Source organism: Cnephaeus nilssonii (genome assembly GCF_951640355.1).
Source record: "Cnephaeus nilssonii genome assembly, chromosome: 16".
NCBI classification, from domain to species: domain Eukaryota; kingdom Metazoa; phylum Chordata; class Mammalia; order Chiroptera; family Vespertilionidae; genus Cnephaeus; species Cnephaeus nilssonii.
The window spans coordinates 40,046,652-40,072,849 of record NC_137087.1 but is presented as its reverse complement, the minus strand read 5'-3'; the positions used below and the strand labels follow the sequence as shown (position 1 = coordinate 40,072,849).

Genomic DNA, 26,198 nt, shown 5'->3' with positions numbered 1-26,198 from the left:
GGCTTGGTCTGCCCAGTTTCCTGTCACAGGAGTGATTCTGGGCATCCAGCTGGGAAATGTACTTGCGACAATCACAGAGGAGGTTGAAGCTTTCGGCTTTTGGCTCGGAGGAGGCTCAAGTGCAACTTTCCTCGGTCGTCCCGAATCCGGGTTCATCCGACACCAGCTGCCTCCACCATGCCGCCGAAGTTCGACCCCAACGAAATCAAAGTCGTATACCTGAGGTGCACCGGTGGGGAAGTGGGTGCCACGTCTGCCCTGGCCCCCAAGATTGGCCCCCTGGACCTGTCTCCAAAAAAGGTTGGTGATGACATCGCCAAAGCAACTGGTGATTGGAAGGGTCTGAGGGTTACAGTGAAACTGACCATTCAGAACAGACAGGCCCAGACTGAGGTAGTGCCTTCTGCCTCTGCCCTGATCATCAAAGCCCTCAAAGAACCGCCAAGAGACAGAAAGAAGCAAAAAAACATTAAGCTCAGTGGAAATATCACATTCGATGAGATTGTCAGCATTGCCCGACAGATGCGGCACCGATCTTTAGCTAGAGAACTCTCTGGAACCATTAAAGAGATCCTGGGGACTGCCCAGTCTGTGGGATGCAATGTTGATGGCCACCACCCGCATGACATCATAGATGATATCAACAGTGGTGCAGTGGAATGTCCAGCTAGTTAAGAACCACAAAGGAAAATGACTCAATTAAAAATCATTTGATAAGCAAAAAAAATAAGTTGAAGAGCATTCTGGAAGAACCCACTGATGATGAGACACCAAGTCTCCCTGTCCCTGGATTTCATAGGAGATGGTAATCTCAGAATTTATCAGGCATCCAGGAGGAGGAGGAGGAAGAGGAGGAGGAGGAGGAGAAGGAAGAGGAGGAGGAGGAAGAAGAAGAGAAGGAAGAAGTAGTTGCTTCATCCTGTGGGGGAAAAGGATGCAAATGCAGAAGTGTCTGGTGACCTGGACATGTTCAACCCTATGACAAGGTACATCATGTGCACTGTAGTAAAACATCTGGGAAAAGAAAATCCTCAATATTCAGACTAAGAACAGTTGATGTCCCTGCAAAAGTAGATCCAGGCTCTGAAAGATGAAACCAATTCCATCAAAACAAAGTGGAAGAAATTAAAGCGATTGTGGGCAACTGGAAAAAGGCTCAGGGTTCCAGTGAGCTCTGGGGCCTGAGTGGAGAGTTCGGTTGTTCCTGCAGAATGCTGGCTCAAGACCAACGTCCTGACAGCTTCCCTGGAGGAAGGGGACATGTAATAACCTGGAATCGAAGGATGAAGAGGATGCTGACCCATCAAAAGTACCCAGGAGGACACGGAGGGATGCTCCAAATCCAAGTGCAACGTAACAAGAAAAATCCATCTCACACCAACATGGCTGGAGAAGAGGAGAAAAAGCCCATCATGATGTCCAGACTAAGGAAGCCTCGGTCGAAGGGGCAGATGCGTGACTTGAGGAGGGAGGGAATGAAATGACTGAGCCTTATCAACAGAAGCACAGTGAACACAGCGAGCAGAGCAGTTTGGACTTACCGTCCTGGCAGACTGTGACTTGGCAGCAATAGGTGGGAAGTTTTGCAGCAAACGACCCGAAGAACCTTGGAACTGATGAAATTGAGACCCACAGAAAACAATTAAAAAGTCTCAAGGAAAAGCTGAGAAGAACCGTTTCATCACAGAGGCAGGTTTCTGGCACGAAAGCCTTGTAAGAGTTCAGGAACAGAAGGAAACTTCAGCTACAGAGAAGAGGTTGCAAAGAAAACCTAATTAGGATTAAACTTGAGTTTTTAGAAGTAATTTATTCTTTTGCTTTTTGCAAATTCTTTATTTTTTAATTCTTCATTGTTGAAAGTTTTACATATGTCTCCCTTTTTCCCCCATTGACCTCTCCCCACCCTCTTCTGCCCCCTAGCACATGCCCCCTCCCTCCTATTGTCTGTGTCCATTGGTCATGCTCATATACATGGATACAAGTCCTTTGGTTGATCTCTTACATTCCCCCGCTCCCCAACCCTCCCCTGCCTTCCCTCTGAGGTTTTTCAGTCTGTTTGATGCTTTTCTGTCTCTGGATCTATTTTTGTTCATCAGTTTATGTTGTTCATTATATTCTACAAATGAGTGAGATCATATGATATTTATCTTTCTCTGACTGGCTTATTCACTTAGCATACTGTTCTCCAGGTCTATCCATGCTGTTGCAAATGGTATGAGTTCTTTCTTTTGTTACAGCAGCCTAGTATTCCATTGTGTAGATGTACCACAGTTTTTGAATCCACTCATCTGCTGATGGACATTTAGGCTGTTTCCAAATCTTAGCTATTGTAAATTGTACTGCTATGAACATAGGGGTGCATATATTATTTCTGATTGGGGTTTCTGGTTTCTTGGGATATATTTCTAGGAGTGGGATTACTAAGTCAAATGGGAGTTCCATTTTTAATTTTTTGAGGAAACTTCATACTGTTTTCCACAGTGGTTGCACCAGTCTGCATTCCCACCAGCAGTGTGCTAGGATTCCCTTTTGAGTTAAATGCTAAGTTTGTTTTCTTTTATCCATTGTTGTTTTTATATAAATACTAGAGGCCTGATGCACGAAATTCGTGCAAGAGTAGGCCTTCCTCTCCCCAGCTGCTGGCACCGGCTTCCCTCTGACACTCCCCGGGACCTGTGCTTCACTCCAGTTGCCAGCAGGCAGCCGGGATCTGGGCTTCCCTCGCAGCCCCGGCTTCGTCCGGTCTAATTAGCACATTACACTTTTATTATTATAGATTAAAACCATACATTTTCCTAAAAATTAAGGTTTAAATCTGCAACACATTTTGTGATAGTGTATTTAAAATTTTTTTAAACATGGGTGTGTGTGTATATGTTTATACATATAGATATGTATACATGTATATGATCTGATTCCTAATAAAAATGCTTTTTGTGGTTGTTAAATCTTTTAGTAACTTCTAATTTTATTCCATTCTATCTAGAAAACAAAGTCTTTATGCTACTGATCATTTTCAATTTATCAAGGTTTCTTTTCAGCCTATTACATGACCTATTTCTTTAATAACCTATATAAACTTGCAAAGAAAGCGACCTTGCTAATTATTGGTATAGACTTTTTACCTCATGGTTCAAGCTTATCATTTTAGTTTTCATATATCTGCTTATTTGTCTTACTAGAGTCCCAGTGCACGAAATTTGTGCACGGGGGCGGGGGGGGGGGTTGTCCCTCAGCCCAGCCTGCACCCTCTCCAATCTGGGACCCCTCTCACAATCCAGAACTGCTGGCTCCCAACTGCTCGCCTGCTTCTGCCTGCCAGCCTGATTGATGTCTAACTGCTCCCCTGCCAGCCTGTTTGCCCCCAACTTCCCTCCTCTGACGGCCTGGTCACCCCTAACTGCCCTCCCCTATAGGGTTGATCGCCTCTAACTGCCCTCCCTTGTAGGCCTGGTCCCTCTCAACTGCCCTCCCTTGCAGGCCGGGTGCCTCCCAACTGTCCTCCCCTGCTGGCCATCTTGTGGTGGCCATCTTGTGTCCACATGGGGGCAGGATCTTTGACCACATGGGGGCATCTATATTGTGTGTTGGAGTGATGGTCAATCTGCATATTACTCTTTTATTAGATAGGATAGAGGCCTGGTGCATGGGTAGGGGCCAGCTGGTTTGCCCTGAAGGGTGTCCCGGATCAGGGTGGGGGTTCCCTTGGGGCGTGGGGTGGCCTGAGTGAGGGGCCTGTGGTGGTTTGCAGGCCGGCCCGCCCCCTGGTGACCCAAGCGGAGGCTATGGTATCTGGAATTTATTTACCTTCTACAATTGAAACTTTGTATCCTGGAGCGGAGCCAAGCCTCCTGCTTGCTCCGTGGCCAGCAGCCATTTCTGTTTGGATTTGTTTACCTTCTATAATTGAAGGTAGCCTTGAGTGGAGGCTTAGGCCGGCCAGGGCAGGTGGAAAGCTTGGCTTCTTCTATCGCCTTGGAAACCCAAGCCTCCCTCCTACTTTCTCCGTGGCTGTAGCCATCTTGGTTGGGTTAATTTGCATACTCGCTCTGATTGGCTTGTGGGCATGGTGTGTGGGCGTAGCTTGTGGGTGTAGCAGAGTTAGGGTCAATTTGCATATTACTCTTTTATTAGGTAGGATTTGATTTCACAAAATGTTAAAATTTCTCATTGCAATTGCCAGTTGTTGTTATGCTTTATAGTGGTTATATTGCTCTTTTGCCATATCCCTTGCTATAAAAATCTTTACCCAGAATTCTATTTTATCAGATATTAAGCTGCTATCTTTCTTCTGGTTCATACTTGCTGAGCATTTCATTTTTTTAAAAATATATTTTATTGATTTTTTACAGAGAGGAAGGGAGAGGGATAGAGAGTTAGAAACATCGATGAGAGAGAAACATCCAACAGCTGCCTCCTGCACACCTCCCGCTGGGGATGTGCCCGCAAACCAGGTACATGCCCTTGACCGGAATCCAACCTGGGACCTTTCAGTCTGCAGGCTGACGCTCTATCCACTGAGCCAAACCGGTCAGGGCCAGCATTTCCATTTTAACCTTTTGCACTCGGATGTCGAGTGTGACTTGACACGGTTAGCATCAGTAGCAGCTCGATGAAAAAAGCAAGCGAGTGCAAAGGGTTAATGTTCTTATTTTTCTTTTCCATGACTTCTTGCTTTCAAGTTTATTTTCTCTTACTAGAGGCCCAGTGCACGAATTTGTGCACATTGAAAGGAAATTAAGAAGAGGGTGGCCGGTGGGGTGGGACTGGGCGAGAGGGGCCAGACACGCCCTGGAGCCAACCTCCTGCGATCCCTCCCTGGTGTCTGTGGAGTGAGCGGGGTTCCTCCGGCAGGTGGGGTCCCTCGGCCTGGCCTGCGGGGATCAGGCCAAAATGGGCTCTTCGACATCCCCTGAGGGGTCCCAGAGTATGAGAGGGCACTCTGCAAAGTTGCTGATGTACAGGGTGTGGAACACAAATGTAAGTGTGCAGTAAACCAGATTCAGGGCCAACAATATCCAGGCAACAACATAACCCATGGATAAAGGTGGAATTGAACGAACCTGTGAGGAATTGGGCTCCCTCCTCTCTGGTTTTGGGGTGCATCACCCAGGAACTGCCGCTGTCAAGTCACTGTAGCTCAGCAGCTCCTACATTGAGCATCTGTCCCCTGGTGGCCAGTGCATGTCACAGCTACCAGTCAGATGAATACTTAGCATGTTAGCCTTTTATATATATATAGATAAATGTATTACTGGATTTTAAATATAAAATCTTATTTTTAAATTAAAAGTCTTTCAATTAGTGAGTTAGCACATATGCATTTTTGTCAATTATGGTTATATTAGAGGCCCAGTGCATGAAATTCATGTATGGGGTGGGGGTCTCTCAGCCAGGCCTGCACCCTCTTGCAATCCAGGACCTTTCAGGGGATGTCCCAATTGCTGGTTTAGGCCCAATCCCTGCAGATCAGGCCTAAACTGGCAGTCAGACATCCCTCTCACAATTCGGCACCGCTGGCTTCTAACTGCTCACCTACCTGATCGCCCCGACCACTCTGCCTGCCTGCCTGATCGCCCCTAACTGCTGACCTGCCTACCTGATCGCCCCTAACCACTGATCTGCATACCTGATTGCCTCTAACCACTTGCCTGCCTGATCGCCTTTAACCACTCGCCTGCCTACCTGACTGCCCCTAACCACTCTACTGCCTGATCACCCCTAACTGCTCGCTGGGGGGTGGGGCCAGCCAGGGCGAGGGGCTGTGGTCATTCTGGTCATTCTGTCATTTCGGTCACTGGGCTTTTATTATATAGGATTAGGAGAATTCTGCCATTTCAGATCATATTTTTAATTGACTTTAATCTCTTTGGGCTTTATATTTTTCTCCTCTTTATTGACCAAAAATGTGAGTCTATGTTTGGCAAACATTCTGGGTCCTTACATGCAGGATATATTTATGTTCTAACATTTGACAACTTGTCTAAATATAACATTTTAGATGAAAGCTGTTTTCCTTTAAAATATTATTACTATTACCCTCTTGAACCTAGTTTTTAAGTCTGGTATCAATCTGATTCTTATTCCTTTGTAGGTGATCTGCTCTTTCTCTCTGGAAATTGTTGGGATTCTCCTTACCTTCGGTATTCTTAAAATTCACCATAATGAGTCTGGTTTGGAGTTTCTTCTTCTCTCTCATTTTGTACTCTTTTGAGCCCTTACATTCTTGAAAGTGTATCTTCATTTTTTATTCAAGTATTTTTTTTGTTTTTATTTTCTCTTCTGGGACTATTATCCAGATGTTGGTACTTTTACTTCCATCCATTATGTCTCTTCAACTTTAAAAAATATATATCCTATCTCTTTAATCTTGCCTGCTGACTTCTGGAAGAGTTTTTCAATCTGATCCCACCAATCAAAAGACAGAGTCCAAGATTACATTGTTGAAATAGATCTAGCAATACATTTACTATGAGACATTACATAAAAGAATTTTAAAAGATGACACACAAAAGCAGGAATGATGTGCCAGGCAAATGTGAAGTGAAAAATGCTAATGCAGCAATATTAATAATTGGAAAAATAGAATTCAGATGAAAAGTGTTCCTGGGAACATATTACATATTAATAGAAGAAATATATATTATCTAACAATATAGTTCCAAAACATATAGAGCCCAAGCTAAGATTGTTAAAACTGCAACTATAATTAGAGATTTTAACATATATTTTTCAGAAAATAATTAAGCAGAGCAAGCAGTTGAAAAATAAGCAAATATTTAGATTTTCTTTTTTTAAAAATATTGTATTGATTTTTTTTACAGAAAGGAAGGGAGAAGAAAGGGATAGAGAGTTAGAAACATCGATGAGAGAGAAACATAGGTCAGCAGGCTCCTGCACACCCCCCACAGGGGATGTGTCCGCAACCAAGGTACATGCCCTTGACCGGAATCAAACCTGGGACCCTTGAGTCCGCAGGCCAACGCTCTATCCACTGAGCCAAACCAGTTTCTGCTAGATTTTCATAGTATTTATTAAACAGGAACGTATTGCAGAGAAATTTATCCGCAACAATCAGAAAATATACATTCTCTTCAAGTACAAATGGAAATACTTACACAACTGACCATGTGCTAGGCCACAAAGGAAGTACCAATATATTCTAAAAAGTTAACATCATGCAAATAATGTTCTCTGACTATAATAAAATACAGGGAGAAGGCAATAATAAAGGCAACTTTAAAAAAATTCATACATGCAAACTAAATATACAAACCCCTGGGTAAAAGAGGAAACCATAAAAGTTAGAAAACAATTAACAGCGAAAACACTGCTAAATTTTTAGATATAACTAAAAGAGTATTGAGACAAAATTACATCACTAAATACTGTTATAAAACAATAAACACAGAAAAAAAAAAGCACTGAAGATGTTGCTTGTTTTATTTTTTTCAGACAGCCTAAGTTTATTTTTAATTATTTAAAAAAAATTGTTATTGGCCCTGGCCAGTTTGGCTCAGTGGATAGAGCGTCAGCCTGCGGAGTGAAGGGTCCCAGCTTCAATTCTGGTCAAGGGCACATATCCCAGTTGTGGGCTCGATTTCCCAGTGGGGGGGTGTGCAGGAGGCAGCCGACCAATGATTCTCTCTCATCATTGATGTTTCTATCTCTCTCTCCCTCTCCCTTCCTCTCTGAAATCAATTAAAAAATTTTTTTTAAATCTTTATTGCTGAGAGTATTACATTTGTCCCTTTTTTCCCTACACTGCCCCCCTCCATCCTGTTCCCACCCCACCCTAGTCCTTCACCCGCCCCCCACCCCCACTATCTGTGTCTAGGTAAGATATTTGGTTAACCCCTTTCAACCCACCCTACGCCCTTCCCTCTGAGAGTCATCTGTTCCATGCCTCTGATTCTATTTTATTCACCAATTTATTTTGTTCATTAGATTTCTTATTTATTTTTATTTTTAGATTCATTTGTTGATATATATTTGTTGCCATTTTATTGTTCATGTTTTTTATCTCTTCTTAAAGAATACCCTTCAACATTTCATAGAATACTGGTTTGGTGGTGATAAACTCCTTTAGCTTTTTCTTGTTTGTGAAACTCTTTATCTGACCTTCAATTCTAAATGAGAGCTTTGCTGGGTAGAGTAATCTTGGTTACAGGTGCTTGCTATTCAACACTTTGAATATTTTTTGCCACTCCCTTCTGGCCTGCAAAGTTTCTGTTAAGAATCAGATGACAGTCGTATTGGTGCTCCCTTGAAGGTAACCAACTGCTTTTCTCTTGCTATTAAGATTCTGTCTTTAGCCCTTGGCATTTTAATTATGATGTGTCTTGGTGTGGTCCTCTTTGGATTTCTCTTGTTTGGGGTTCTGTGCGCTTCCTGGACTTGTAAGTCTATTTCTTTCACCAGGTGGGGGAAGTTTTCAGTCATTATTTCTTCAAATAAGTTTTCAGTATCTTGCTCTCTCATCTTCTTCTGGCACCCACACAATACGAATGTTGGTATGCTTGAAGTTATCCCAGAGGCTCCTTTTTTTCTTTTTGCTCTTCTAATTGGGTGTTTTTTTTGCTTCCTCATCGTTGATTTGACTCTTGGACTTCTCAACTTCACTGTTGAATCCCTGTAAATTATTGTTAGTGTATGCTTTTTTTCTGACTGGTCCTTTTCCATGTCTTTGACTTTCTCACTGAGATCCTGGAGTAACTTTATAACCAGGGTTTTGAACTCTGTATCCAAAAGTTTGCTTGCTTCCATTTCTTTCATTTGTCACGTCTCTTTGTTTCCCCATCTTGGCTACTTCCCTGTGTTTGTTTCTACGTATTAGAGCTGCTATGTCTCTTGAAATTGGTTGAGTGGCCTTGTGTAGTAGGTGTGCTGTAGGGCCCAGTGGCTTAGCCTCCCGTCACGAGCTGGGCACTCGAGGTGCGTCCCTCTGTGGGCTGTGTGCAGTTTTGTTATAGTTGAGCCTTGATTGCTATTGGTGTCACTGGGAGGAATTGACCTCCAGGCCAATTGGCTGTGAGGACCAGCTGCAACTACAGTGGGAGAGCTGCTGTCAAGAGGCATTTCTATGGTGCAGAACTTGCTTCAGTGGTGCCCCTTGAGTATGTCGCTTATGGATGTGTAGTTGTAATCTGATATGGTCTGATGCTGTCCACTGGGTGCACTGGCTCTTGGGTCTCCAGGGAGGTGCAAAGTCAGCCACTGCCTGTGGCCACCTGGCAGGAGCTAGAGAGAGATCTGCAGATTCCTCCTATATGTATCAGGTTAGAAAGTGCCCAGATGGGGCTCAGCTGTGAAGCAAGGCAGACTGATGATAGTGCTGGGTCTTGGGCCTTTTATTGATACATTTGGGGCACCTTGACCCAGCTGCAGCTTGAGAGATTTTAGCAAAGTCTGAGCCTGAAGCCTGAGCAAGGACTGGCCATTCATATACAAAAGCTGCTGCACACAGGCTGGGTAGGGCTGCAAATTGGATGCAATGACCCCTTCAAGCACCTCCATTGGGGAGAAAGCCACCCCCAAATTCCTGCCCCGATGCCAGACAATCCAGTTCCTCCTTGTATATGTTTAGGTCCCCCAGAGCCTCGCCCTGATGCTGGAGCTCAGAGGAAGCGGGACCTGGTTAGTTCAGTTCATGTGCAGGCCCTTTAAGAGGAATAGCTGGGTCACCAGCAGACTCCTTGTCACTGAGCCCCAATCCCTGTTGTTTTAAAGCCCGTAGTTAACACACACCTGGCCAGTGTGGCTCAGTGGTTGAGCATGGACCTATGAGCTAGACAGGGGTCCTAAAACTTTTTAAACAGGGGGCCCGTTCACTGTCCCTCAGACTGTTGGAGGGCCGGACTATAGTTTTTTAAAAAAAACTATGAACGAATTCCTATGCACACTGCACACATCTTATTTTGAAGTAAAAAAACAAAACGGCAAAAACACCCGCATGTGGCCCACAGGCCGTAGTTTGAGGACGCCTGAACTAGGTCACATGCCTGGGTTGCAGGCTTGATCCCCAGTTGGGGCATGCAGGAGGCAGCAAATCAATGCTTCTCATTATTGTTTTGCTCTCCCTCCCTTAAAAAAAGCAGCACATGTGGGTGCTGTTCAACCTCTCCTACAACTCTGTGCTTTCTTTACTTCTCTAGTTGTAAGACTTCCACTCAGCCAGCTTCCAGGCAGTTTTGATGGTTGTCCTGTTTAAGTTGTAATTTTGTTTGTGAGAGGGTGGGGGGTGCAAGTATAGGTGTTTACCTACATCACCATCTTGGTTCTCTCTGTAGTTTTACATGAAAAAAATTTGTATGCTTAAAAACTTTATTGTTCCTTCACCTTTAAATATTATAGATACTCTAAGATTCTAGGTTGGAATTTGTTTTGCTCAGGCCCTTTGAAAATTTGCTGTTTTATTTCACTGTTAAAACATCTGCTAACTGACCTTTGTTAGGTAATCTAGTTTTAGCCTTTGTTACCTGTCATGCACCCAGGTTAGTTTTCATCTTTTCTGTATAGCACTTTGTAAACTAATCCACTATGAGGTCTTTCCTTTTTCCTTAATTCTAGGAGTATTTATCTAGTGTGTACACTTGGTTCTTGTTACCGTATTTTCCGGCGTATAAGACGACTGGGCGTATAAGATTTTCCTGGGTTAAAAAGTCGTTTTATACACCGGAAAATACAGTAATCCAATATACCGTATTTTCCGGCGTATAAAACGTCTTTTTAACCCAGGAAAATCTTATACGCCCAGTCATCTTATACGCTGGAAAGTACGGTAATTCATTCTTGTTTCACGTTCCCAACATGCTTAGTGAACAAAACAGATTAAGACCGAACAGGTGCTCAATTCTGTGATTATGAGGGTGGATAAGATTAAATAACTGTAAGAAATACTGGGAAACATCAAGTAAATGAGGTCATAGAGGTCACTGGAATGGGTCCAGGGGGAAAAAGTGGAAAAGGAGAAGAAAGAAAAAAGTGCACATAGAAAACATTTCAAGGAGTTTGCTACAAAAGAAATGAGGTGCTTCTTTGGTTCTAGCTAGGACAGATAATATGTCCATAGTAATAAGAAAGGATGATACATGGGCAGGTACTGGCAGATAGAGATGCAGTGGTGGCAACTTTCAAAAGTTCTTTTCTGATTGTTTTTATCTTAGTGTCAGCATGGGCAAGGCTAGAGATGTGAGGACAGAGGTGAACCTACTATCACATTCTCACTTGGAGAGTCAAGACTTAGAACTACTAAGCAACCAACTGTGGTTCTGATGATCAGTCTGTGATTGGTAAACATTTTGTTAAAGAAAAGCCCACAAACAAAAACCTGCTCTGTAGTCTGTTATTTTCTTTTCTTTGACTTCTTATTTTCTCAAAACAGGGTATCTCTGGGATTCCAATTCCACTACCTTAAGATGGAGATAATCTGATCTCCATTTAAAGATACATGGCAGCAATAACATTTTCCCATGAAACAATCTACACAGTAATATATGTTCAGGGAGCATTCCAATATTTCTCTTCCTCATAGCCTGATATACATACAGGGCCATAAACTATTACATTATGCTCCTCTATTAAAAATCTTGCATTATTTATATTCCTAGGTCTTATTTTCTTCTCTCTGATACTACTTCCACCTCCAATTACTATAGATGTTAAGGGTCTTGTCTCTCTTTGTTCTATTCTTATTTTGAATGATATATTGCAACTTTCAGTTTCTTCCTCTTATCAAGACCCTACTGTATATTCCAGAGCCTCCTCTGCATTAACCCAATAGCAATTGAAACTTTTATGACAAATATGTATAATCTTAATGATGGAAAGTCAGGTAAATAATGTTGAATCACACTGCATGTCAAGACTTTAGCTATTATTTCACCTGATCCATTCTTTCTGAAAAAATAATTTAATGAGATCATCTGAAAATGAATATTTATTTGGTAAACATTTTATAGAAATAGACCCTAAAATCAAACAATTTCTTATTTAAAAGGAAAGCACAATCCCAATCTTTCCCCCATTAAAAGCCTACTCCATAAATGAAGTACCAAAAACCCAGAAACTGTACTGCTAAAGAGGGGAAATGAGGGAGAAAGACATTAAACTTCCATAGGAAGACTGTTTATCTCTGGCAGTGGCTAAGTACACATCAGGCTGTACCCAAGGGCACTACTGAGCTGAAAACTTAATACTTCCTTGTTCTTAATAAGGCTCAGAAAATTACCACCTATCAATTATGCAATGTTACATTATATAAACTGATATAATGATATAAATCAAAAAGTTAAGTAGGCATTCTGGATTTTAACACCAATATAGGTAAATCTGTAGATGTAAATAAGAATTTAAAAAGACATTCTTTAGCTCCAATTTAAAACAAACATTCAGAACTGGAATCTTCAGAGTTTTCTAATATCTTGAAAATTCCCATCTTCTCTTTAATTGGTCCTGAGGCATTCATTTGATCTAAGAGAAAAATATCAGGACAAGTATTTATTCTTTAAAACGTGTTAAGAACCAAAAGAAGAATATTTAAAAAGATGTTGCTATAAGATGTCACCTGTTGAAAAATTTGAAACACATAGAAATATGGGCCCTTTATTCTTTATTATTCTATTACAAATAGAACTGGACTACAAGGGACACACAACTGAAACATCAGTTTGCTAATTAAAGTAACTTCTGCTAAATTTAACATATCTAGAGAATTAAACAGAATATCTATTTGATTGTGTCCTCAGAGATGTATTTAAAAAAAGTGCTCTAGCTGGTTTGGCTCAGTGAATACAGCATTGGAATGTGGACTGGAAGGTCCCGGGTTGGATTCCAGTCAAGGGCACCAGGCTCATGTTGCAGGTGATTGATGTTTCTCATTAATATTTCTATCTCTCTGAAATCGATAAAAACATATTAAAAAAATAATTCTAGCCAATAAAGAAATGGTAGGAACCCCCCCCCCCCGCAGTTTTGCTATCTTTAAGGAAATATAGGTTCAAAATAATCAGCAATGGATGCTAAAACCACCATTAGGTTAAATAAAAGGTTGACAGAAAACTACATTGAAAATAAACTCAGATATTATGTGCCTCCTGGTATGATTTAAAATATGAGAACAAAGAAAGCACTGGTATTCCTAAGATATGGAACCTGGATGCAATTACTCATACACAACTCTTTACACAAGCTATTTACCACTTTACAGAAAACATGGAGATTGAAAAAAGTCAGAGGACAGCTCAAGGAGTGTGGGGGGCAATTAGCCCATTTCAGAATATAGGTCATTTTATAGAACAAATAACATGTTTCTCCAACAAATTAATGGCATTAAAAAAACAAAACAAAAGTGAGGGTATTGTAGAAATAATGGGACATAACAATCAGTGAAATTTTGTATCCTGATTCAAACTGTAAAAAGATTTGAGACAACTGGGGAAATCTGGATATGGGTTGGATATTAGTGCCAATTCTCTTAAATGTAATAATGATATAATGGCTATGTTTGAGAGCATGTTCTTCTTAGTAAATGATGCATGAGAAAGATGTGGATAAAATTTCATAATTTAAAGATCCTGACAAAGAATAGCAATGAGTGTTATGAACTATTGAGGATGAATGAATTTATATATATATATAGAGAGAGAGCTATATTATACTATTCTCTCTAGTTATGTGTATGTTTTAAAGTTTCCATGAAAATAAAAACATAAGAGATATTTACCAATGAGGTCACTCCGATCTAACAACAATTCTAGATCTTCATCACTGATGACCTTTTCTCTTGATCCTTTTACTTCCCTATAATAGAAAGCAAAAATTTTTATCTATATGATAAATCAAAACCATGAATTACATTTTTCTCAACAACAACAAATCATACCTCTCATAATCTCTAGATTTTAACAATTCCATTAACTCCTTAGGGTCTAGGAAACTCTTAGATGGATTTAATCCAGATCGACCACCTTTGAAATGATCTAGAAAAAGTATTCAAGAAATTCAAAATTGTTTTTAAAACCAAAATAGATTACAAAGCTTACATTAAAGAAGACAGATAAGACCAAATGTTTGTAAAAAAGAAAAGTAACTGAAATTCTTGGGAAAAGTTTGGTAGTTTCCCATAGGTAAATGTATACCCATCCTAAGACCCAGAACAAATAAATGCATATGTCCACAAATACCTGTACAAATACCAGATTTTTAAAATTTTTTTTTAGGAGAAAATATCTTTATGACCTTGGGGTAGGCAATGAGTTTTTTAAAATATACTTTTATGGACTTCATAGAGGGAGAGGAAGATAAAAACATAAATGATGAGAGAGAATCATTGACTGGCTGCCTCCTGGGATGCCCCCTACTGGGGCTCAAGCCCAGAACCCAGGCACCTGCGCCCTTGACCACAATTAAACCTGGGACCCTTCAGTCCGTAGGCTGACACTCTCCCCACTGAGCCAAACCAGCTAGGGCCAAATATCTGATTTTTATGAATAAGAATCAACAGAAAAACGGATAAATGAACTATTCAGAAATTATTTAAACAAATACCAAACTTCTAATACATACACAACACAGATGAATTTCAAAATATTATTTTGAACAAAAGTAGGTAAAGTACATAGACAAAGAATGCAGTAGGAAACCTACTTGAACATGGAAGTGTCAGTGACTTTGACCTAGACTAGAGGATTGCTACATGAGTATAGACATGTCAAAATTTATCACTGTATACTCAAACTCTGTATGTATATTATACATCAATAAAACAGTCAATATTTATTAAACTAATTTCAAATTGTTTAAATTTTAATCTTTCAAAGTACTGAAAACAGAATTTAGGAAAATGAAACTATAAACTTCACTAAATTACCATAAAATTCCTAAAGCAGCACAGGCAAAAATTTTTAAATTTGTACAAAATTTTGTTATGTGAGGACTTATCTGTATTTGCAAGTAGGAAAGTTGTAGAAGATAAACTGATAGTAATTTTCAACATTTCTTTAGGCTTCACAACTAACAGGTAAATTGGTATCCATCAAGTCATTCATTCAAATATAATTTTATATTGAATGAATGAAAGAATTTCTCCAAGGAATCTCAAGAAACAGAACAAAGAGTGCCAATGTTTCACTAACTTCATTTTCCCTACTCCTCAAAATCTTTTCTAGATTAAAAAACACTATTTTTAAAAATATTATAATTAAAAGTATGAAAAGGGCATGGTGGGGTCAAATATATTTTTTAATCAAGTTTTTAATGTATGAAATCTGAATTTTGCCTGCGATATACATGATATCAATTTTTTTAAGTCAAAGCTGTGGCTAAACTCAATTTTTTTAAAAAAATATATTTTATTAATTTTTACAGAGAGGAAGGGAAAGAGAGAGTTAGAAACATCGATGAGAAAGAGACATCGATCAGCTGCCTCCTGCACACCCCCTACTGGGGATGTGCCCACAACCAAGGTACATGCCCTTGACCGGAATCGAACCTGGGACCTTTCAGTCCGCAGGCTGACGCTCTATCCACTGAGCCAAACCGGTTTTGGAGAAACTCACTTTTAAATTCACAGTCTTAAGCAACTGAACCAGCTCTCTGTACCTTGACAGTCTTTCCTCCTAACTACTCTAACAACCTGTACTAATTCCATCATAATATGGACCATACTGCATTTTAATTACTAGTGTATGGGTCTCATCAGATTGGGGTTCCTGGAGAGCAGACTTTCACTTTGCCTTGAAGTAAATACCAAATTATTTACTAAATGACTAATGATAGAACAGTATTTCTATTCAAATGGTATGTATCCATAATTATTGAGCATTAATTTCTAAATATTCTATAATTTGATTTAGAAACTTCAAATTTAAATAAGAAACTTATACCAAGGCTTTGACTTAATTTGTGCCAAATCATTTTTAAAATGTGTAGCTTTGGGACATTTTATTACAAAAAGCTGTTTTTATATATGTGACTAACAACTTAAAATTCACCATACATTTACTTCATTTTTTAGCTTGACCATCTAGTAAATCTTTAGCTTCATTGATTTTGGCTGCTATATAAGGAGATCCTCCCTTGTCTGGGTGATTTAACAGCATAATTCGTCGGTGAGCATCTCTTATTTTTCCTTTATTGGCAGTAGGGCTTACACCTAGTATTAATGCTGCTTCTCGTTTTGTCATTTTGGGTTCAAACCCACCTCTGTAATAGCCACCACTGAAGGCAGATTTTGGTAGACTGAAAAACTTGTTTTACTTGAGGCTCCATATGCTTCATGGCTTGCAAAACATAATGGCCTGCAAATCCTGCAGCAGCAATGGTCAATCCAACTGCTACCACTGTACTGGCCATGGCTCCAGCTCGGCTCCCCTGCCTCCGCTGACAGCGCGGTTCATCCCAGCCCAAAAGACCACGGCCACCCGCTCCCCGCCGCTACCAGAAAGCAAGGGCGCCAGAGCAGGGACTAAAGGTCCACTGTCAAATATTTTTTGAATTACTAGTTCAACAAAGTAAATTGATTTCTTTATAGCACTACTTCAATATACTTTTAACATCCTAGAATTTAATATATTAAACTTGCAAGAAGAGGCTTGCAAGTTTTCTTAATTCTGTTGACAAACAGGGGTTTTATTAAGAATTAAGTATCAATGCTCAGCTGATGTGATCCACAAACCAGGAGGTCAGGGCACATGCCCGGGTTGCTGGCTCGATCCCCTGTAGGGAGTAGTGGGAATCAATGATTCTCTCATCATTGATATTTCTCTCTTCCTGAAATCAATACAAATTTAAAAGAAAAATAGAACAAGCATCAACATCATTTCAAATCCCTATGACATATTTCAGATAGGCACTTTGAAATTATCCTTTTGTTCCTCATCTAGAAACTCACATGTTTTCCTTTTATGTCTATGGTCACTAACTTAGGTCTTTATAGCTTCAAGTTTCCTTCTGCCTGTTTAATAAATCCTGCACTAACCAAGCTCACTCATTTCTTTTACAAAGAAAATAACACAAATCCACAACACACAACAACTGAAGCAAAAAATACTAGAAAGTGGTATTTACTTTTGTGGATGATCAACTTCTCCAATTTTCTTTTAGCAGCTGCTCTTTCCACAATTTTCTGATCAACAGTGTTTGCTGTAACAAGACGATATACAACAACTGGCTTTGTCTGACCAATTCTATGACATCTATCCTGGGCCTGAAGATCAGACTGGGGGTTCTTAAAGAAAAATAACATTGAACAAGGTAAGGTTTATATTATTTAAATTTATACTATATGTGGATAAAGTCAACATGCATGATCTAATAAAAAACTTTGAAATAGTGCCTTAATTTAGACTTCTACAATGGCTTAATTGATAGAGCATGTTCAAGCCTTCACACACAGGACACCTGATTAAATTATTTACTTAAAATGGATACCTTTTCAAAACAGATAAATGAAACTGCAAAGCATACAATGAAAGATTTCAAAAATTCAGAATGTAATGATAAGCAGCACATTATTATACTTGCAACTTACCCAATCACTATCATAAATGATAACTGTATCTGCTGCAGTCAAATTAATGCCCAGGCCACCAGCTCGTGTACTCACTAAAAAGATAAACACCTCTGGATCTGTGTTAAAGTTGTGCATCTAAAAGCAAAAAAGGATGTGAACACAGGAGTTAAGAAACAAACTTCTATCTGGAAAGAGGTTAGGATGCTGCATGTGCAGCAGCCATCTCACAGCCATGTGTTTACCAGGAAAGGAAGGGGGAGGTCAGTGGTGGGCTCTTCAAACTGGGTATAAGTTCTTCAGCATCCAAAGGGCGTTTGATGAGGGTATATACTGAAAACCCCAGAAGCCATAAAACGTGAAAAAGACCAATTTTCCGAAAAGACAAAATCGCTGAAGATGCACTTCTCACAACACATAAAAAACCATAGGCCTATTTCCCAGATTGTGGCAGAAAACGAGGGGCCCTAGGACATGCTGTATCAATTTGAACGTCAGAGGGGCTTGAAACTGAAGAGCCCAGGCCAGATACACCATGCTCCATGCCTACTTGACTGACCCTTAATAGAAACTCGGGAAGTCAAGGTTCAGGTGAGTTTCCCTGGTTTACTTAACATGTGTTATTACGAATTCTTGCTGGGATAATTAAGTGCTGCCTGTGTGACTCCACCAGAAATTCACATCTAGACTTTACCTATGTAACTTTTCTCTTTGCCAATTTTAATCAGTATCGTTTCACTGTAATAAACTATAACCATGAGAGACATCAATAAAAATATAAACACTTTAAATAAAAACAGAGATTATTTTTTAATTAAGGGAGGTCAAATCAATCACTTGGATCTATAAAACAACTGTTAGGCCTGGCAGGGTGGCTCAGTTGGTTGCAGTATTGTCCTGTACACCAAAAGGTTGCCAGTTTGATTGCTGATTGGGGTGTGTATGAGAGGCAACTGATCAATGTTTCTCTCTCACACCAATTTCTTTTCTCTCTCTAAAATCAATAAACATATCCATGGGTAAGGCTTAAAAAGATGTTATGTTAATAAAACAGCTGATGGTATTAACTTCATTTATTTTCTAAGCACCTACTTTGTTAAGACCTGAGATCTTAGATTTTTCTTTAACAAAGAAAATCTACACCACAAGGGAAGTTTAAGGGAGACCATTTACTATTAGAAAAGAATATTAGAAATTTTAAAAATATTAGAAGGAAAAATCTAGGCCACCCACCTGCAAAAAAAAAAAAGTAGTGATAAAAACCGAAATTGGTTGGCTAGGAGATGGGGCAGGCAGGAAAGATGGATTACTCTGAGGGAGCATGAGGAAATTTTTTGAGCGGATGAGTAATGTTCTATATCTTGATAGTTTAGGTCACGCTCATAAATACATTAATCAAAATAACAAATATGTAATTAATTATATTCCCTCAGGGTATGTAAGTATCACACCCTAAAAGACAAAATATGCTGATATAACTAGAAAGGGACTATCATCTATTATTTATTTTTAAATACAGTAAGAGAGGATGGAACATTAAATGGACAGGGTAATAAGACTGATGCTGTATTATAGCTATGCGATTAAAAATAGTAAAGTTTCGCCCTAACTGGTTTCGCTCAGTGGATAGAGCGTCGGCCTGCGGACTGAAGGGTCTCAGGTTCAATTCCGGTCAAGGGCATGTACCTTGGTTGCGGGCACATCCCCAGTGGAGGGTGTGCAAGAGGCAGCTGATTGATGTTTCTCTCTCATCGATGTTTCTGTCTATCTCTCTCCCTTCCTCTCTGTAAAAAAATCAATAAAATGTATTAAAAAAATATAGTAAAGTTTCAACCGCAGGTTCTAGGTGGGTTTACAGATCGCTAAAAAAATTCTTTCAACTGCTATTCTTGAATTTCATAGTAAAATGTTAGAAGTGAAGGAAAGAGCCAAAATGGAGAAACAATGTTATCCTATAGTAGGTATAGCAGTGTTTAAGTAGGATATTAACAAAAGATACACTATATAATTCGCTAAAGACTAAAGGGTTTTTGCTCCTTTGGATCTATCAATTTGTGGGTCTATTTTGAATATTACTTCAGAAATTCAGGTAAGAATTTTTTTAAAAAAAAATTTAGTATCTATGACAAGAAAACTTACATTTCTCTCCCTCTCTGAGTAAGTCATGGATCCATCAAGTCTGCTAAAGTTGAAATTTCTAAAGTGGCAGTAATCGATCAAAATGTCCAACATTCTTGTCATTTGTGAAAAAAGCAGCACCTGAAATTTAAATATATTTTAGTAGCTATATTAATAAAAGAATAATTAAACAATAAAAAAATCCAACCAAAGTACCACCTTATGACCTCTGGTTTTTAGTTCCGGCAGCATTCGATCCAAAATTAAGAATTTCCCAGAATTTGTTATCAATTCTTCATCAACCTTAAAAGGGGGCAAAGAAAAAAAATAATTATCAAAAATTATCATGTACTAATAATTTGGCTTTGTCAAAATAAAAGCAATGTGGACAGTTCAATTTTCAATGACAAAACCTTATAAAATTTAAAATATATACACAAATAACAAAGTCAAATTAAATTTTTAATCAGAAGATAATTCCTTCTCTAGGAAAGACGTGCTCTGAAACTTAAAACACATGATTTTACAAAAATAAAATTTAAGTAGATTTACTCCCTCTACCCTTTTCCCAAAGGCTTTGCATAAGAGAATAAGGTCAAACTTATTATATATGTTGAGATTTATTTATAACCGAGTATATTTTCAAGAAAATATGTATGAAAATCACTGGTAGAACTCTCAGTAGAAATTAAAACACAGGAGCTTGTATACACCTAGTACTGAAGATTAAGAAATTATTCACTTTCTGGTTAACATAAATTACCTCATTAGATTATCTTTTTTACTTGAATGAAAAATTGTAAAGTAGTAATTCTCAAATATGGGAAATTTTGCCTACCATTCCCAGGGTGTAATTGGCAGTGTCTGGAGGCATTTCAGGTTGTCACAACTGGGGGAGGGAAATACTGCTGGCATTTAGTGGCTAGAGGCTAGCGATACTGCTAACTGGCCTACAGTCCACAGGACAGCATCTCCTAAACAAATATACTGGCCCGAAATAGTATTTCCAAGGGTGAGACACTCTGCTGTAAACTACTATGAAACAAGAGTACTGAAGATTACTTAGAACTGATTTCGTAATATTATTAAGCTATTTTTCCATCAAAAGCTGCTTTTCTTGCTGCCCAAGAAAGCAATTTCATTTAATCTGAAAATCTACAACTTAATATCAACTTTTTGGTTTTCTCCTGTGGCTCTTTGTTGAGATGTAAATGAGCAGGCAGGTTGGTTTTGACAGGCTGAATACCAATTAACAGTATTACTGCAAAGGTTGACAACTAAAGGTGTCTCTAAAATAGACAGCAAGTGAAACAGAGGAGAAATCAGCTGAGTTACTAAACAATTGTATTTCTAATTTTTCCAATATGGAAAATGACACTTTGACCCAACATTTTAAAAGCACAGAAATCAAAATAGAGCATTATTAAATAGTATTTACCTTAAACTCCTGTGTGACTGGATCTATAGGGTACTCAATCAAATATGGATGGTTACAGCATTTACGAAGTAGCATCATTATATTCTGCAGCTTCAGATCAACTTCAGATTCTACAGGAATATTCACTTCCACAACAGCTCTATCAAAAATATATAATCCATGAATACAAGAAATATGAAAAAAATATCAGTTTAAAGGGTACTTTATTTTTAAATTCACACCTTTCTTGGTCTAGCTCTGGCTGTAGCTGACTGATCAAGTTGTCCAATTCATTAGGGGAATCATCATCTATTTCGCTGTAATTTATTAATTTCCTAGTTCGCCGTTTTGGTCGTCCAGTGGAACTTAACTGAACTCTTTCTTTCTAAAAGAGAACAAATGAAAGGAATATCTGTTTAAAAAGCTACACCCTTAAATTCTAAATACATACCTAAAAAGTCAGATCTTCCCTTTAATTATAATGCAAATGGGAGAACAGATCTATTGGTTGTACAAAAGAGAAATGCATAACCTTAAGTATTTTGAGGAAAAAAAATAGACACATAGTAAAAAACCTGGGTATTTAAGCAAAATTTAACCGTCTCCTAATTTTCACTTATAAGATAATCACATTCCACTTTATTTCTTAAAATATGGTAGGTGACTAAAGAAGCAATTAATGTAGGAGACATCACTTAAATTTTAGTAGGACCATAGCATTACTGGCCTTATGCCTTGCACTTCAGTTAGAAATTCACCCTTATTAAGTCCTGAAAACAGGTGATGAGCCCCAAGACTGGAAACCATGAAATTTTCTATGCCAGCTATCTAATACAGTGTATTTCAAATCCACACTACCTCACTGGATCCAAACATGTTTGCAATTGTACGGTTCACAATAGCTGTATAAAAGGTCTCTTGTTTCTTTGAAAGTGGTGCATAAACGACTACTTCTCGTTTAGGAGGAACTTCAAGAGCAACATCAGATTTTAGTCTTCTCAGTAAGAACGGTGTTAGAATCTAAAATTTAAACACATGTGAATATTGTACATTCTTATATTTTAGGGAATACTCTCCCAAAAGGTCCCTTTCCCCCTTTCTCTTTTCTTTCTATATAAATATTATCAAGTCTCAAAAGGTGAGGTAAATGTCTCCTTGAGATTTTCCCATACCAGGTAACCACATGACAAATTTATAGTATTTACCCATAGCATTTCACAATTTGTTTTCTAATATATACTGAATATTTAAAAAAGCCAATATAGGTTTTGGATTAGTAGAAAACCAATGAATCAGCCAATCAACCCAGAGATGTGGACATGAAAACCTTCTATAAATTCTAAAACTTTAGGCTTAAAATTACTCTTTCAATATGTGATGACAACTGATTTCCACATTTTTAAAAACATAGAAGCAAAAGGTAATTATACCATTATTAAACTTCTTAGATTTTTAAAAGAAATTCACCAGAGGTAGACAGCTAAGAGATTTTAGAAGAGAAAGAGAACATGACCAGTAGTGTGTGTGTGTGTGTGTGTGTGTGTGTGTGTTTAGGGAGAGGGGGGGGGGGGGGGGAAGCACGTATAGATATCAGCCCAGAAACAAATATACTTAAGGAAAATTAGCCAGATAAAAGGTAAAATTTCGTAGGATAAGTATGATTTGTGATTATTTTTACTTTCCATTTCTATACTGTTTCAGATTTTTACCATAAATATGCATAAACTTTAAAGTAAAAAAATTTATAAGGATTTTGAATAAAATTGTCAAAACACAATTAAGCAGCTTTTCAGGTCCACATAAAAATAATTTGGATACCTTTCAAAGATTATATTTGCCTGAAGTAAATATAGTTGGATGGGTGGAGACTGTGGGAAACATTAATAATGGATCATGCAAAGAAGTAAATTATGCAAATATTACTGGCAAACATTGTATAAAAACCACTTAATTTTACTTTTTGAGTGACAAACATCAGTAACCATTAGGGGTCAAATGACTATACATGAAAAAAAGCAAAATTTCACAGAGCACTTGAGTTCTGCTGTAAAGCCATGTGATCTCTGGGGGTGGGGGAATATACATTAAATTTGGGAGGATCCTCATTTTTCAAAATCTACTACAATGAGTTGAGAACGGTTGATCTCTAGGGTTCCTTTTTTAATTCTAAGTCTACAGTAAGCAAAATAAGAAAAAAGACAAAACCTGGTGCAGCATATGCAACACATTCTGTTCTCTTTCTTTAGCAATAATATCTTCAGCAGTTTCAGAAAGACTAGTGATATCAAACCAAGATTCAAAGCTGTAAGAGAAATGATTACAAGTTATCACATAAATCAATTATATTAACATGATGTGTTTTGCATTTTTTATTTTATATTAACCTGACTCTTAAAAAGCAGATATTTTCTTAAAGTGGGCATATTTCTGATTTATACATTAACATAGTCTTACAATAGTTAAAAATCAAGTAAACACTAAGGGATATATATTTTTCCCTTTTAAAAATGCAGACTGCCACATGCAGCACCTCATTTGGATGTGTCTGGAGTCTTGGAAGTTTGACCACCCTATGTTCTCCTACAAATGGACCTTGAGAGCTTGTGTGGCAGGTCTAACAGGGGAGTGCAGCCACTGCCACATATTGACTGAAAAACACCCCTACCAAGGATTGTTGTTCTTCAGCCTAGCGCACAGCTTCAGGAGGAATGCACATGGGTGATGAGGTAACCTGCTAAATGAATCAACCTGGTGATCAAATGGGGTGACAGATGTTGCAGCCAGATCAGCTTCACATCCTTTTTAAACATTTTAATAAAGTGATAAAAGTGTAAACTATCTTTGAAATCTAAGGCAGTATAGATATACATTCAGATTTCTACCACCATGTTTTAACTCGGTAGCAATGTGTAGGACCTGAAAATGTCCTTAATAAATGTTCTGTACTAACAATCAGACAGCCTGGCTTTGGGCCAACATTTGGAAACCAGAGGTGAAAAATTAATTCTCTAAATGAAATATTTAGTTATTTTCCTATATTAAATTAACCTTCCTTCACTGATGCCAAAATAAATTTTGCCCTCCTGATTTTGATATTTCCATCTTAATTATTTTTAACTTAAGATTATTTTCTTATCCATTCTGAGCATACTCATTTTTGGTTTTCATAATATAAGATTCAAACAGTTTATAGAATTAAAAAAACAGGTTGAAACTGGGAAATCTTGGTTTTACTTTTGGCTCTGGTGTTAAATAGTTATACACTGAGTGGCCAGATTATTATGATCTCTGAACATCTAATAATCTGGCCACTCAGTTTGTGTATATATATGTTAGAGGCCCGGTGCATGAATTCGTGCATGGGTAGGGTCCAGCCAACTTGGCCAGGGGGAGGGGACATGGGTGGTTGGCCGGCCTACCTGCTGGTCGAACTCCTGGTCGAGGGGACAATTTGCATATTAGCCTTTTATTATATAAGATATACACTGAGTGGCCAGATTATTAGGCGTTCAGAGATCATAATAATCTGGCCACTCAGTGTATATGTTTATATAAATAGTTCTGGGTTTTTTTTGTTAATCCTCACCGGAGGATATTTTTCCATTAATTTTTTTGGAGAGTAGAAAGAGAGGAAAAGACAGAGAGAAACACCCATGTGAGAGAAACCCATCTATTGGTTGCCTCCTGCATGAGCCCAGACCAGGGAGGAGCCTGCAATTGAGGTATGTGCTCTTGACTGAAATCGAACCCAGGACCCTTCAATCTGTAGACAGACGCTCTATCCAAGTCAACTGGCTAGAGCATATGTTCCACTCTTGACACAAATTTTGTGTGAACAAATAAAATATTTTAAAGGTTTTTAAAAAATTTTACACTGATTAAAACTATTGAATTGAGAACAATTAAAATATTTGTTAACTTTGTGAAACATATTCAGATGGTTTTTCTTCATTTTATTCTCACAAAACAATTCAGGGGATAGAGGTTAAATATATCCCCTATCTCACAAGAAAACCTTGGCGTAAATTTACTAGTTATTCCTAGTCAGTTTGGCTCAGTGGATAGACCATTGGTCTGCAGACTCAAGGGTGCCGAGTTCAATTCTGGTCAAGGGCACCTGCCAGGGTTGCAGGCTCTATCCCTAGTAGGGGGCATGTAGGAGGCAGCCAATTGATGATTCTCCCTTGTTATTGATGTTTCAATCTCTCTTTCTCTCCCTTCTTCTCTGAAATCAATAAAAATATATTTCTTTTTTTAAAAAGGAGGGAAACATATAGGGAAAGGGAGAATTGGTGAGAGGTGATAAAAAAGTCCAAACTTCCAGTTATAAGTGAATAGGACTGTAATTGATGACTACAATTAACACTCCTGTATGATATATAGGAAAATTGTTAAGAGAGCAGACCCTAAGAGTTCTTTTCACAAGGAGAGATACTTTTTCTTATTACTGCAGGTGATATATGTTAACTAAAGCTATTGTGGTAATCATTTCACAATATATAGAGTGGTGTATGTCTATTACTTTGCAATAAACCTGGGGAGAAAACATCACACAAAAAACCCAGTAAAATATACAATATATACCACAAAGAATTTGCCAAAAAGCTATTATCTTAATTCAGCTATCTAGAAGAAAGGTATTAACTATAACTAAGAATACAGTATTTGAAAAGGTTAGGGAAACCTAGAAAGAGTTCAAATGACTGGCTTACCTACCTTTTCAAGTCATCAAATACATCCGGCAACAAAAAGTTTAGCAGTGACCAAAGTTCTGATAAATTGTTTTGCAAGGGAGTCCCAGTCAAAAGAAGTTTGTTATCCGCATTAAATCGTTTTAACTCCCTGATTAGACGGCACTTCATGTTCTTAATCCTGTGTCCTTCATCTACTATTAAGTATTTCCAATAGCAATGCTGAAAAAGAATTTAGGGGAAAATTTTTTTATGATACTGCACAATTTTTCCTAAAAACAATTCTGAAAATAAAACCTTTATTAGAGATGAATGTTAAATTTTAACAAACTGCATTTCTGTTTATTGAGATAATGCTTTCCTTTGATCTATTAAAAGGATAATTTTCCTGCCCTGACCGGTTTGGCTCAGTGGATAGAGCATCGGTCTATGGATTCAAGGGTCCCAGGTTCGATTCCAGTCA

The 26,198-nt window shown here is 38.4% G+C and overlaps 2 protein-coding genes, 1 long non-coding RNA gene and 1 pseudogene across 6 annotated transcripts in view; 2 read left to right on the top strand and 2 right to left on the bottom strand.

Moving 5' to 3' along the window:
• The window catches only part of LOC307112705, a 44,222-nt gene extending 19,925 nt beyond the window's left edge, over positions 1–24,297 (top strand). The window contains exons 2-3 of the long non-coding RNA XR_013814744.1: positions 17,104–17,253; positions 23,558–24,297. This is a non-coding gene — a long non-coding RNA (uncharacterized lncRNA). The remainder of the gene's footprint in view (positions 1–17,103; positions 17,254–23,557) is intronic.
• On the top strand, positions 77–713 carry LOC307113043 (large ribosomal subunit protein uL11-like). The gene has a single exon (XM_079794296.1). The coding sequence runs from the start codon at positions 178–180 to the stop codon at positions 673–675; it is 498 nt and encodes a 165-aa protein (XP_079650422.1). The 5' UTR covers positions 77–177; the 3' UTR covers positions 676–713.
• The window catches only part of HELLS (helicase, lymphoid specific), a 33,330-nt gene continuing 17,906 nt past the window's right edge, over positions 10,775–26,198 (bottom strand). The window contains exons 11-22 of one of the 3 annotated variants that reach the window (XM_079793589.1): positions 25,761–25,957; positions 23,250–23,346; positions 21,903–22,064; positions 21,287–21,429; positions 21,066–21,204; positions 19,847–19,930; positions 19,649–19,768; positions 17,531–17,647; positions 17,068–17,227; positions 13,883–13,979; positions 13,724–13,800; positions 10,775–12,471 (exon numbers count right to left, since the gene is read on the bottom strand). In XM_079793589.1, the coding sequence (XP_079649715.1) occupies positions 12,377–12,471; positions 13,724–13,800; positions 13,883–13,979; positions 17,068–17,227; positions 17,531–17,647; positions 19,649–19,768; positions 19,847–19,930; positions 21,066–21,204; positions 21,287–21,429; positions 21,903–22,064; positions 23,250–23,346; positions 25,761–25,957 (1,488 nt within the window). In that variant the 3' untranslated portion in view covers positions 10,775–12,376. Of the gene's footprint in view, positions 12,472–13,723; positions 13,801–13,882; positions 13,980–14,916; positions 15,096–16,621; positions 16,771–17,067; positions 17,228–17,530; positions 17,648–19,648; positions 19,769–19,846; positions 19,931–21,065; positions 21,205–21,286; positions 21,430–21,902; positions 22,065–23,249; positions 23,347–25,760; positions 25,958–26,198 lie in introns of those variants that run through there. The other 2 variants (XM_079793590.1, XM_079793591.1) reach the window with 2 other exon arrangements.
• Positions 15,792–16,426, bottom strand: LOC307112704 (mitochondrial import inner membrane translocase subunit TIM14-like; annotated as a pseudogene). Its single transcript has one exon. The product of its transcript is annotated as a mitochondrial import inner membrane translocase subunit TIM14-like (transcript).